The sequence below is a fragment of the Aplidium turbinatum genome, chromosome 15, assembly GCF_918807975.1.
Source record: "Aplidium turbinatum chromosome 15, kaAplTurb1.1, whole genome shotgun sequence".
In the NCBI taxonomy this organism is placed as follows: Eukaryota; Metazoa; Chordata; class Ascidiacea; order Aplousobranchia; family Polyclinidae; genus Aplidium; species Aplidium turbinatum.
Genome location: NC_137486.1, coordinates 9,192,550 through 9,206,662, shown reverse-complemented (window position 1 = coordinate 9,206,662; position 14,113 = coordinate 9,192,550). Strand labels below are relative to the sequence as shown.

The 14,113-nt window shown below is 38.7% G+C and overlaps 1 protein-coding gene across 1 annotated transcript; it reads right to left on the bottom strand.

The window, feature by feature from the left end:
- Positions 1-1,073: 1,073 nt before the first annotated feature.
- LOC145783901 (gephyrin-like) lies at positions 1,074-13,870 on the bottom strand. The gene is made up of 17 exons (XM_082595662.1): positions 13,705-13,870; positions 13,355-13,433; positions 12,288-12,345; positions 11,682-11,869; positions 9,306-9,372; positions 8,392-8,640; positions 7,986-8,183; positions 7,249-7,309; positions 6,425-6,565; positions 5,950-6,042; positions 5,528-5,715; positions 5,008-5,220; positions 4,084-4,252; positions 3,551-3,665; positions 3,228-3,292; positions 2,857-2,960; positions 1,074-2,498 (listed from the first exon to the last, which is right to left on the bottom strand). Exons 1-17 carry the CDS (start codon positions 13,817-13,819, stop codon positions 2,268-2,270), a joined length of 2,334 nt encoding a protein of 777 aa, XP_082451788.1. The 5' UTR covers positions 13,820-13,870; the 3' UTR covers positions 1,074-2,267.
- Between the last annotated feature and the right edge of the window lie 243 nt (positions 13,871-14,113).

Below are 14,113 nucleotides of genomic sequence, written 5' to 3'. Positions count from 1 at the left end.
GCCAAGTTGATGACTCTCAGAGATTGTGAATAATTTTGTATTTTTGAAAATATATATGCAAAGACAAAATTTGGGAAAATTATTTTCGCCCCCCAAAAATGTTTTACTCTCCTACGGCTACTCTACTTTACAAAGAATTAATTTCAGTCGAAAACTCCAACAATTTTAAACATATCGACGAAGATCGTGATTAAGAGCAAGGATTTTGCGGTTTATGGAGAAATCCCTAACGCGTAATGGCACAGTTGGGAAATTCGTGGATACAACAAATCTTTGAGAATACATAAATGATATTCCTCTTAATTTTCTACATTGAACGGCATGTGTCATCCTCATTTTAACAGCACAGCAATAAAATTTTGTACACAACCTTTATATTCATAACATTGTCGATGAAGGAGGCCCGAAAATAAATGGGTACCGGACCCGAGAAATCCTGTCAACGGCCCTGCTCACAGGTCACAAGATTACTGATCTCGGTCAACTTCTTCCCGCAAATTGTGATGGTTGGAAGCAAAACTCCGTAATACGCCTTGGACTCGCCCTGGAGAATGTCTAAAGCCTGGCAGATAGGCTTCATCACACGGAGATATTCGCCGAAGAAGTTGACGTCAGCTAGAAAAGACCGAAACTTTGCAACCAAACCGATTATACTGACCACGCCAATATTGCAAAAAAAAAACAAGCATTTTTTTCAATTCAAATTAAAAAGTAGCGGGTAGCGGGAGTGCGACTGAAAAAAATAGCGCCTCTCCTGCTACTTTAGAAAAAAATAGCGCCGCTATTGCAGCCGCTACTCCTAAAAAGTAGCGCCGCTACCGCTACTTTTACCAAAAAAGTAGCGCGTTACTGCCCACTTCTGGTCCTCACCATACTGCGTATATTAGCTATACCACTGGTACTGACATGTAGCCTCAGTGTAGCAGCAGACAGTGGTGTCTTGCGAATGTGGTGCTAAAGAACAGACCGCAGATCACATCACCTACGACTGCGCCATCTTCGACCAACCAATGAAGGTTTAGATGATAAAACCAAAATTTGACTGTTCGGCCCCAGAAGCTCAAACAAAGAAGTACCGGGGACATAAAAGCGATGTATTTTCGTATGTCACAAATTAATAGACGTGTGGTTGGCAGAGCATGCGTTATACAACAGCGATTGCTATTCTACGTCACGATAAATGCTGCAAAGTATGTTTGTTATAAAAAAAAAGATGAACAGATGAAAAGTACGACTGAATCTAGCTGGCAAAATCATGTCTTGATACATTGATTCAACATATGACGAAAAATACTGATTTGAGAACTAGAAAAAGTATTCAATAACAGTAAAAATGACAAGATCATCAGATGAGCAAGAGGAGGCCTACAAAGGCGAAATCACCTACGATTCGATGGCCTACCTTACACATTTTGTGAACAACGATTGGATAGGAATACAGTGTAAAGAGAGGTACCACGCTATGTCAGGAAATGCTCCACAATAAATTTCATTAAAATTCGAACGAAGAACGATTAGATAGGAAACAGTTAAGACATAGGCCACAATTGCACAATGATCAGACAAACATAAACTGGACTGGCGTAGCAATGTTTTTTTTCAAAGACTAAATATAAGATATGGTGTAAAATCGGAAGGGAGATTTGTTTAAATTCGAAGAGGGCTGTCGTGGCGTTAACATATCAGATGAAAATAATTTTATTTCCAAGAGAAAAAGATTTTCTTTCCTAGGGGTTTCTTTCCTAGTTTCCAAACCTTAGTCGGAAATGCGGTGATATGAAATAATAAAAGCACACCTCTAAGCGTAGGCTACAGTCCGGCCAAGGCTTGAAAACGCTCAATGTCTTCAATAAACATATTGTCTCGTTTCTTTCAAAATAAAAAACAATGAGGGAAAACATGCGTCACAATTTAGGTAAAATAGAATGCTGAACAATCATCACAAACGAGTGTATAAGAATTATACATTGAATGAGGAAATACATACAATCAACAATATCATCTCATCCATAATGTTAACCAGCAGCCACCAGGCAATTTTCCACTTCATTAGATAGTAAAGTGCTTCATTTTCGTAATCAATGGAACAGATGATAAACAGGATGGCATTGCGTCAATACAGAAAAAAGTAGGCGACGGGCGACCGCTCGGCGCATAGTTTGTCGCCTATCACAACTTGACATGGCAATCTCTCATCCTTTCCCGCCCTCGCTCTTCTTTCAAGCACCACGTGATTTTTGAACACGGTAGTTGACCAATCAGAGAGCTCATAGCCGGTCGATTACCAATGCATCTACAACCTCTCCGCGTTTTATTGTGGTGCAGTTGTCACTCCGCGGAGGCAGCATCAGGAGGGCGTTTGCTTTGATCATGCTCAGAAGTCGGCTGCTCACTTGTCTTCCGGTGCTGTCCGCCCAAGGAACCGCCTCTCGTGGCTCCCAACGAAGATGGACTCGCTGGTACTCCGGACGAGGATCAAGACGAAGATCGGACGAGAGCTGAAAATGAGAATTGAAATTATATTCCACTCCAATACATTGTCATCTTGTCAATTGCAACTGGAAGCTGCTACATTGGAAGAATGTCAAAGACTAAAATAAAAAAGTGATTCCTCTTTTTGAGAGTAAAACAAGACATGCATAGCTATTTCTCCAATTTATTTGAGAAAACTCCAAACAGCTTCAGGCACAAAACTTTAACTATAAGGGAAATGAAGCACTTCTTTAAACGCAGAAAAAATATTTCTTCAGAAAACTCAGATGTCAAAAAGAATTCTCCGCAGACAAGATGTATAGGCCCTACCGCGAGTAAGTGCTAGAAGCTATCGCTCTTGGTAAATAGCAACTCTAAACCTACCTTTGCTTTGACTATCGTCGGCCGGGGTTCAGGGCTGCCGCTGAGTTTCCTAAGAGAAGGAAGCACGAAGAGATTGCAAGTGACGATGGCTGATACAGGATTTCCTGGAAACAAAGCGGTTTTATGTTTGAAAATGTGTTACTCACTAAACATTACGACTAAGTTAATTGTCACGTTTAGCGACTAAGTCACGAGGAGCATAGCTTGTACAGTAAATGTGGAGTTAAACAGAAGTGGCTGTGATGGTCTTTATTACTGCTAATGTAAAACAAGGCTGATAACTTGCTGGGGAAATAGTTACTTGCTGATTAACACAAATTATAGATTTTTTTTATCAGAAAAAGCACTTTTTTCAATGTGAAGAATCCTACCTGGTAAAGCGAAAAAGCACTTTCTTCCTCTCTGCGTGTCGATGGTGGCAAAAGTGGTGGGTTTTCTGAAGAGAAAACATTGTTAGGTATGCCTACTAGGATTAATTTTTAAATTGAAAAAAAGAAAAGAAAACAGTTGCATTATATAAACTGTCATACAATATGAATGTAGTGCAGCCAGAAAACACTTATAATAATTAACCAATCACAAAATTCTCTACTTTAAATAAACGACTTAGGATGTGATTCAGCAGACTACGTGCAACATATAAGTTATACAATTTGCACTGTGCCAGGTTATGATATTGAGCTGAAATAATTACCCGGGCTTCATGAAAACGCGGCCAAAATGAATGGTAGCTCCAATGTTGATGAGCAGACTTTTGATGTAATCCTTCTCTCCCATGGAAACTCCGCCAGTGGTAACTATCACATCAGCTGCAATCAAAGTATATTATTATTCAAACGGTATTTGAACAAAAAATAAAGTTACAGTACTCCGAACTACAGTTACATTTAAACTATACGAAAAATAGGATACAGCAGCCCAGCAAACAAAAAGACTAAAAAAAAACAGTATTATTGCTCACACAAATATCTACAAACGTTTCGGGTAACGGAATTGATCCTAGTTGAGCGTCATCAAATAAATATTAAAAAGGTCTTTACAAAAAGCAACATAGATTTCAATACCGTATGAGATATTTACATTTAGCTAGAAGTCAGTTTAGTGTAAAATCATCTTTGATCAAACTGAAACATTTGCGGGTATTTTTATCGAACATTAACATGATAAAGCCTGAAAGAGCTTAAACTGCAGAAATGCCTTTGCTGACAAAATAATTGCACGCGTCACCTTTCTCACAGGCTCGCAGCAAGGCAGCCTTCAGCTTGGTTGGATCATCGGTCACAATTCCAAGATCTTCAGTTTTGAAACCCTGCTGCTGGAGAGCAAGGATCAGGGTTACCCGGTTCGAATCCCGGATCTCCCCGGGTCCAAGGACTTGTGTGTCAGGGTCGGCAAGCTGTGGATAGCAACGGTGTTTGTTTATATTCATGTTTTTTGTAGCAAAGACTTGAAATCTTTTGTATCATTGATTCAAAGAGTTTTTCTCGTTTGATCAACGTTATTAAGATGTTGAAAATGCGAAATAAATTACTAAATCTTGATTAAGTTTGCTTGAGCGGTTCGTCTAAAGACGACTAAGACTCGAGACCAATTAGGAAACATAGACAGACAAAACAAAGTAACCTTGTTTGTCTATAGTTCAACAAAGCAAACTCTCTACTCTACCAAAGCTTTATAATGAGGAAACAGTCTGAGTAAAATTGAAGACAAACGTTTGTTTACAATTCGTTGGAAAACAGTTTTTATATATTTACTGCAACATGTCAATCAAAACTAAAACAAGCCTAATCCGTGCAAATAGTGCTCCGTTAATAAGTGATTTATTGCAGAATTTGTTGACAATGCAACACAACAGTTTTACGTAAGTTGTTTTCTACTGCGCAAGCATAACGATCAAACATTGCGCCTCTCTCGGTGAGCCAATCAAATGCGCTGAATTCATACCAAGCATAAAAAGGAGACGACAGGAAGGTAAAAGTGAAGAGAAAAAAGTTGAAAAAAATTGAAGCGATGAAAAATGCATGAAACAAAGTGAAACGAGTTGTATTCAGAATAATGCACAGGTCTTAGGTTAACAATAAACACAGAACAATTAATAATTGCCTCAGGAAAAATTGAATAAAATTAATTTTTTTGATGTCAATTATGTACCTCATTTCCTGTTGAAAACACCGCGACAACCGGCTTCTGATGTACATGTACATTGGTGACACCGACTGAGGCAAGAAGCCCGATCTCAGAGGGGCCTAGCGTGGTACCAGCCTTGACCACCACCTCTCCTGTTTTGATGTCGTGACCAACTGGACGGATGTCTTGTCCAGTCTGAACCGCTTTTAAAATGCGGACTTGAAGTTCGGTCTCACCCTGTGCAACATTATGACAACATTTTGCATTCATTGATGTTAGATTTACGTATATAATTACCGTCCAAAGTTGACGACAGACGAAAGAAAAGTATGAAATGATACCATACCACGTTTGAATCGCTTTTGCTTACAAAATACTAATGTAACTGCACGTACTGTAAGTATATGGCAAGATAGCCATATCAATTTCCTTCTTATAAACATGTTACGCCATACGCATAACTTCATAGTATATGAAGCAATCATTATTGTAACAAAAGACAAGTTACGGTCTCGTCAGATCCGACAACTATTGCATGACTTACATCATCAGCTTCTAGAAGAAGCATGGTATCTTCTACGGGGACCACAGCGTCGGTGCCAAGGGGTAATGGGGCACCAGTGGCAACGCGCACTGTTTTTCCCGAAGAAATTCGGCTTGCCCGAAAGCTGTTGTTCGTCCTGTCACAAATTGAAGCACCAACAACCTCAAGGTCCCCAGGAGTGTCCGAGGCTGAAGAACGAAATACGTCATAATGTGGATTACGTCATGATGTGATCAAGTTGAGATTTCAGCATGAAAAAGTTTATGGCTAAAAAATGTTGAAACAATCTTCCTATGAGTTCTATATTAACGATGTACCACAAAGTCTGATCATTAAGGGAATATCTTCAATACTAAAACCACCATTCTGTTACTGAATAAACGTCATTGCTTTTATACAAAAAATTGTTTTCTTTCACCTACCAATAACTGCATAGCCATCCATGACGGATGCTGGGAAGGGGGGAAGAGGGCCTTTCGCTCTAACGTCTTCAGCGAGTACGTAACCGAACGCTTCTAAAAGAACAAGGCCAACAACTTTAAACAAGAGAAGACTATTACGGGCTAATGAGTAACACAATCATATCCTGTAGTTGCTATTTTCCATATTGACAACAGAAAAGCAGCACAAGATGAAAAGCAGCCTTAGCCTTGCCACATCTATTTTTGTAATACCAATATGGTAGAGCAGTTACTTTGTTAAACCACCACACGCATGTTTTTTAATAAATTATCACGTGTTGTGGCTGTATTTGTCTTGGTTACATAAATCTATTCTCTGGAAAATCTTACTTTAATTTTAGTGCAATGTAAATTTGTCTTGTCAAATGCTTAACGAAAGCTAGATGCCGAAAACGCATTTTCTTCAACATGATAAATGCTTGCTTCTTTTGCTTACCTTTATAATATTTCACTAACACAGGAAGAGCCAGGGAATTGCTAAGGACTAAAGAGAAAGCTTTGTCCATAGATGTCATTGGGTAGGGAGATGTACGCAGTCTGCGAGCAACTTTGCTGCTGAAATCCACTGAACCAAGACCTTTACACAAAAATAATTGTTTGAAGATACCCGAATGTTGTCGGTGACTTCCAACGTATTGAAACCTGTGTTGTTTTAGAAAAACAGGCTGTTTTGTGCAGATGGGTGCAAAATTTCGTATTTTTAACGTGGTGTTGGACAGCGGGTTTTATCCTTCCGGATGTGAGAAGCTTTTAAATTTCCAGCACATTGCTTTCAGTTCCCTTCCAATAAGAGCATCTTGTTTACTGATTGACAAATCCACTGTCATCGAACTTAGTTTCTCGTGGCTTGGAAACAATGTAAAATTGACTGCTTTTAACAGCTGGGACAACATGCTTGTAGTTGTGAAAAGGAGTAAGGCTTTTACCCACTGACAAAGACCAGGCTATCGACGAGTTTGAAGTTTCCGCTTATATGAGAAGTGCTGTGACCTTTGTTGCTAACATATATAATTTTCACATATGGACAGTGGACAATCGATTGAAGAGGGAAATGATGCTTTTAATCGGACAAACGGAAAGGAAGCGATTTGAGAGCAAATGCAGCAAACCACAAATTTACAAAAAAACCTGCGCAAGGCGGGCATTACTTCTGCACGGATTAGCATCTGCCCGTTAGACCGAAAAAACACACAACGGAAATAAACATTTAATCGAACTTCGGTTTGCTTAAAAGTCACGCTTCAGTGAATAACCACTCACCTGAAACAGCGCTATCTGACAACTGGCTTCTGCTCGCCGGTCTGTCTCCAACAATTCGAGCCTGCGCAAATAAACAATTGCTCAATTAAATTTCATATTTTGATAACAGAAGATTTTATATACTGTATAAAATATCTTAAATATATAAAAAATGAGAAAATTTTCCCAGCAGTAGCTTGACCTAAGTAGTGTTGTTTGTTCTCTGAGTCTACAAACCTGCCAATCAAAAAAGGTTCGCACCAACACAAGCAACATCCTGGTGAAAGGAGAAAGTTTAACAAACCACCAGACCAATGCTGAACAGCCGCCAGTGCAGTGAACAGCTTATACCAGTAGTTCTTAACCTTTTTACGTGGCACCACTTTGAAATTATTGACCAGTTCTCGCACCCCCTTCTACAATGACTCAATAGTGATGTTGTTTACCTGTGTAAATAACAAAACTTTTGTGTTTTTTTAATCCTTCAACTGACATTGCAATAACACAATAATGATGCTTTCCTCATACTGGGATCTAATAAATGAATTGTTTTTTTGCTTGATGTTTTGTGCATCCATCTGTCCCGATTCCTTAATTATTGTCCCTATATAACTAAGTTGATTCATCGTGAAGACGTTGACGTTGTAAAAATGACGTATGATGAATGTAAAAATGACGGATTTTGCTGTCTGGGTGTTGCCCGTTGCCTGCAACCACATTATGGTAGCTGCTGATTGAATCTGGACTGAATCAATTACCGCCATTGGCTTTTTTTCCATTCCCAGAAGACCAAAGTCATTATCATCACCAATGTTGAGGTCGTCTGCGGACAAAAGGCCTTGACCGAATAAATTAGTCGACCTCATCATGTGGTGGCTGTTGCTGATGACCGGCTGCTCCAAAATGTGAGTTGGCGGCCCGCGATTGGCTGAGGAGGAATGGTCCAAGCGTTCCGCCTGAAGAAGCAAGGTTCTATTAAACCAACTTCAGATTGATTAGTGATTTTTCCATTGTGTTAAGTTAAGAATGTCTTAAATTAAGTAGAGAAAAAGCAAGGTGATCAGTCGTCGTGCTCACTTTGAATTGAAACACGTCAAAGTCACGTGACCTCATAAGATCAATCAATGAATGTGCAAGAAACCAAAATAAAACACAAGTAATTACCAATGATGACAAGGAATGCTCCGAAGCAGCGAGAGAAGGGGCTGGACTGTGTATCCGCCTCGGGGGAGACAAGGACCTGCGGAGGGTACCGTTTCTGCAGCAAGAAGCTGCGCTTCCACGGCTGACGCAACGCTGGGATGTGGTTGCGATGCTGGTTGTCTCGTTGTGGTAGCGTCGTACGTCGTTTGTCTTGTCTTGAAGTAAGGACATTGCGTGAGGGAGGGCGGGCAAGACAACGGATAAACATTCCTGTACACAAATGTAGTCCGGATATAAAAATGCTTTCACAAAGCAATAAACGTGACAATATGGCAACGTACAGTAAAAAAGAATCGTTTTTTCAAAAAACGAAAAATGCTTTTCATTGCATTTAGTTCAATTTTGAAAAAAAGAAGATCCAAAACCAACAGATCCACTAAAAATATCTGCAACAAAACCACGCTAACCGGCGCCGTTCGCCTTCGTCTAAGAATTTATCGCATTTGGTCTTTCTCAACGTGTTAATTAGCACTGGCATGCACGAATTCCGTGTCATAGTTATGTAAGCAAGTCAAAAATAAATCACATCTCGCCAACTTACGTAACAAGGCGTTCTAAACCGCAGTGAAATCAAAAGATTACACTGTTGCAGAAACCACAAAGTTGGAAACACTAGAAGTCAAATTTGAATGATATGTATCTATCTATGGACGTTAGTCGTTATGCAACTCGAATTTAAATTCACACACATCCAGTGTGCTGGAAGAAGAAACTATTAACTGATTGTTTCAGCAACAAACAATGTATGAAAAAGCACGACAAAAATAAACGGGTTTCTTAAAGTCTTGCAATGAGAAATACCCAGTGACAAAAAAATTAGAAAGTCATAAATCGTTTTACTTATGTAACAAACCACAGACCAAGTGTGCACTCACCGAACTCGCTTTTACGCTTCTGGGCAAATTAATGATGAGTGCATTGTTCCTAATTCCACAAACAGCCCTGTTACGTAAAACAGTGGTAATTGGTAACGTTAAACTGCAAACTAAGTTCAATGCGGGCTTAGAAATTAAATGCTGCTACAAGATCATATAGCTATCCCAGTAGCCCAATGGTTAGGGTCTCGCCTCTGGTTCTGTTAAGCTGGGTTCGATTCCCGATCAAGTCACTATAAAGACTTTAAAAATAATAGCATCGATGGTAATATCACACCCTGAAGATGAGTCAGCAAAACCATGCTGTTCTACCGTAAGTAAGATGCAAAACTTGAAAATCTTTCAGTCGCGAAAATGTAGAGCAATAAATAAGCCATGTCACCATATCGTTTGTAGTTGGAACAAAAAAAAACATGTTTCATATCTTGATAAACAAAATGAAATATATATGGAGCTACAAATTGATGTTTATCTGAAAACATCGCATTCAATGAAGCGTATTGAAATCACATCTACAGTATATTGTGTTTCACTGAGCATATAATTGAGTTGAAACAAGATTAACTGTGTAGAAATCCTTTAACAAAAACAATCAACATTTGTTTTTTCTGGTTGAAGAAATACTACAGAATTAACCTGAATAAGGCAACAAAAGCCACATGGAATCAATGCCATCTTATTGCAAATATGTAAGTAATACTGAAAAGTTTTAGTAGCAGTTGTGTCTAATGTAAGCAAAATGATATTGTAAAAGCTAGTGGTTTTAGAGTATATTTAGCAGTGATGATGAAATGTGGCGTATCGGTGTGCAACTATCAAGCTTACATAATGATAAAATTTTGCTGTTGAATTACCAAGAAGAGTAACATGTATGCCAGGCAGACCTACAGTCAGGTGCCTGAGTAGCCTGAAGCGCTGCGATGGCAACATACGCAAACAACCTAACCATCAATTTACGCTTTCCAGGAAAGCTTATCAAAAATCCTAGCGAATGTTGTCAGGTAGAAAAGAAGAATGGTGTTTTATCAGAATGCAACGCTCTTGAGTCGTCAAGGCAACGGGGCATGAACTTATGAGTGAGCACTGAGCACACTGCGTTTCCTTGATGGTGCGTTACAATAACAGACCTTGCATGTTCGTTCAAAAAAATGCCACATTTTCCAAACAAAGTCACACCGGAAGTTATCGACGCAAAGAGTAATAAGACGAAAAAAAGTTCGAGAAATTTTCTTAATTTTAGAGAGGGAAACACAAACTTGGGTAGCAAAAGAAATTCTATTCGATAAATAGAGATATCACCTGACCGTGGTGTCGAACTACAGTTAATATATATGTGTGGTTTTGATTTTGGTGAAGCACATAAGACCCGAGTAGCTATGCTACCAATAATATTATGAAAATAATACATCATGGCCACCTAAAGATACGGCCTGATTTGTCACATTTTGCAGAAATTTCCAGGTTTTTCTAACTTTGGGCGAACGTTTAAATAAATTTTTCTAACAATTAGATTTTTACGCTTTCTTTATTCTTTCCCCAGATGACACAATAGCTTTTAACATCCTCACATGTTGAAAAACAAAGAAAATTTAATTTTGTAGATTTTAGTCAGACTGTTAATTTTCAATAACAGTCTGATTTTGCGTTTTTCAACTTACTTTTTCTCACTTGCTACTGCTTCCCCAAGGCAACAAAAAAGTTTTTTGTCATTAGGAAACCGCAAAAAGTAAAAACATCTAAAAAAATGTCAGTCAAGCACTAGCAGTAGCTGTAATCAAAATCTGCAAAATGTGACAAATCAGGCCGCATCTCCAGGTGGCCATGAATACATTATCACAGGGTATTGCCATCAAATGCCAACTTACGCCTGGAATTAGAAGTCGTGGCTGACTGCAAGAGCACGAGACGTATATTTAGCATATTCAGCAGTTACATAACTCAAATCGTGATGGGAACTGGCTCATAATAACTAGAAATACGTTCTGTGTTGAAACGCTTTTGAAATGATCTCTTGAAAAATTGCACACTACTACTACCAAATGGCGGGGTATTCATATAGATTTGAACGTATTTTCATTACTTTCTGAATCTTTAAAATCTTTTAGATGTTTCACAAAAGCCGAAAATCCATCATTACATTCTGGTATGTATCTTGGAACATAAGCGTCCAAAAGAACTATTTTTGGGTATCGTTTGAAGAAGACAACCACACTATGCATGCAGAGGCAGAAAGTTTTACACCGAAAATACGTGAAAAACATGTTTCTACGGCATCCTCGCAAAATTTGCCCTTTGAACATTGAATCAACGTCTGCATACGTTAAATGTAAAAAGGGCCAATTTTGTAGGACGGGACAACACCTTCATGTCACTCACCTTGACACCATGCCGTTCGGAGTGACCTTACATGAGGCAACACAAATTGCAACCATCATGCCGGTTGCCTCTTTCTCAATGACCGCCCTGGTCGCTTCGGGGGTGACGTCACGAGGGGCAAAGCCGGTTCCCCCTGTGGTCAGGATGAGGTTCAAACCCAAGTTATCAGCCCAATCCCGTAAGGTATCCTGGAAAATAAGAAATAACTTAAAAAATACATCGTCCCAGACAGAAAATCCAAATCAACCGTTTTTTACATTGATTCAACGTCTGCAGACGTGTAAAAAACGGTTGATTTGTTGTCTGGGGTGTTGACTGTAATTGTACCTGACACAACATCAACTTTCTGCTTCGATGCATGGATGATTTAAAGCAGCTTCTAACCAGATGGCAAAATTCGTCATTAATAGATTGATTCAACGTCTGCAGACGCTGAATCAATGCAAAAATACATGTTTAGGAGTGTCATCGATGTTAAGGCATGTCATTTGATGAGTTTCTGCGTTAACGGGCGAGTGATTAATATTATGAAGTCTTGCTGCATTATGTGGTTGGGTGTGCGATGATATGGTGAAAAATACGTCACAATGCTTGTCAGCTTGTTACCTTTATTTCGTTGACCTCATCAGGAACGATTTTGTTCACTTTCACAATCACGCGATATCTGGAAGAAAAACAACAAAGTCATTAATATACAATGCTTGGAAGCCTCGATGGAAAGATTCTTGCCTTATTTTGGCATAATCTGTTTACTGAGGATCATGCGCTTCACAATTATCAAAGTGATTACATAACGAAAGTTAAAATTCAGTAATTTGCCCTGCAGGTGCGATATTCTGACGATAATATGATATGAAAGTAATAAATTATAATATATTGATTCAGATGTAGTATTGTTTTGAGTAACATATGCTGATTGTTTTATTGCCACAATTTTGTCTTGAGTTCCTTTGCTGCTTCTATTCTATGCTTGCTTCACTTCAGTTCCATTCAGTTTGCAACAATAAACTTCGAATTGGGGATTTGTTTCACTACAGATTCATTGCCAGGCAGACTCACTAGGAAAAACCGAATTAACAAAATTGAACAATTTTAGTGATCAGCAAAGCTGCATTGATTACGGAACAAAGCATAGCGTACAAGCCTTGCTGCAGTTGCAAAAAATATCTGTCTTGCTTGGTAATGGAATGCCAATGAAGATTGATTGCCTATGTGCTTTAATGTGACAGTCCGATTGTTGAAAAAGTTGTTTTTACTATTTATACATCACTTTATTGAACGAAAATGGCGCATCATTACCGCTAGGGAACCGTCAGCGGTCAGCAAAGATGACACACTGGCGGAAGCTTTGATAAATTATGAAAGAACTTATTGTGAGGGTTCTTCAATGTCACAATTTGAACTTTGCGTGTTCGCAGGTGATCACCAACTGTGTTCAACGTCTACAGACGTTGAATCAATGTAAAAATGATGGATTTTGTTGTCTGGGAAAAGAAGAAGTTGGTTTCTTAGTTGTAATTAGTCTTTTTACTCTTTTAATGCAAGCGTATCCCAGACAGCAAAATCTGTCATTTTTACATTGATTCAATATCTCCAAGCATTGAATAAACGTAAGAATGACGGAATTTGCTGTCTATTAAGTTAAAGCAACAATAGCTGAAAAATGTACATACTTTTCAATTAAGCCGACCATTTCTTGCAGCTTGGGCCCAGTCATATCTCTAACTTCTCCTCGGCAGCAGCGATCGCTAGCTGAAAGAATACACCATTCATCTCAATCACAGTTGACAAAACTCTTCAAAAGTAATTAAGGTACAAAAAACAATATAGCATAGATAAGCTAATACACTGCCTTTTCCTGAGCATCAATTTATGGGGTAAATCTTCTATCACAATTTTTTCTCGTATATTATGTATATATTCGATTATTTATAAAAAACAAAACAATTGCAGATGCTGCAGTGTAGGTTTGAAGTTGCAGTTATACATGATGCTAAAAGATTTTTAAGACATATAAATCTACCTGTTAAAATCCCAACATACAGAGTAGGTTCTGACTCCATTGCGTGCGCTGGTGACCTTCCAACAGAGCCATGCTCTAATTTAGCAGTTTTTAGCCAGTATCCTGAATTAGCCATTGAATTATCATGTACAAAAATCAGCAGTAAAAACTCTAGCTGTGACTTGGTTGTGTGTATTGACAATGACCTACAAGCAGAGATTAATAAAGCTTTTCAGGACAAGAAAAAAATGGCAGTTATGAAACACCACCGCTAACTTAGGCCTGGGGCGATAAGGATGTCCAGGTAAAGGCCACTGTATTGGTGAAACTAAAAGTTTTCGTTGGCTCGTGTTTCTTCATTAGTGGATGTGTTTAGAGTTACGTAACACTCAAGTGGATCTGAATTACATAACTGAAACGAATAAGCGAT

Coding starts and splice junctions, on each gene's coding strand:
- LOC145783901 (XM_082595662.1), bottom strand. CDS start 13,819: ATGGCTAATTCAGGATACTGGCTAAAAACTGCTAAATTAGAGCATGGC. Junction 13,434..13,704: donor GTATGTTGGGATTTTAACAG/GTAGATTTATAT, acceptor GTATTCTTTCAG/CTAGCGATCGCTGCTGCCGA. Junction 3,666..4,083: donor GCTGCGAGCCTGTGAGAAAG/GTGACGCGTGCA, acceptor CTTTGATTGCAG/CTGATGTGATAGTTACCACT.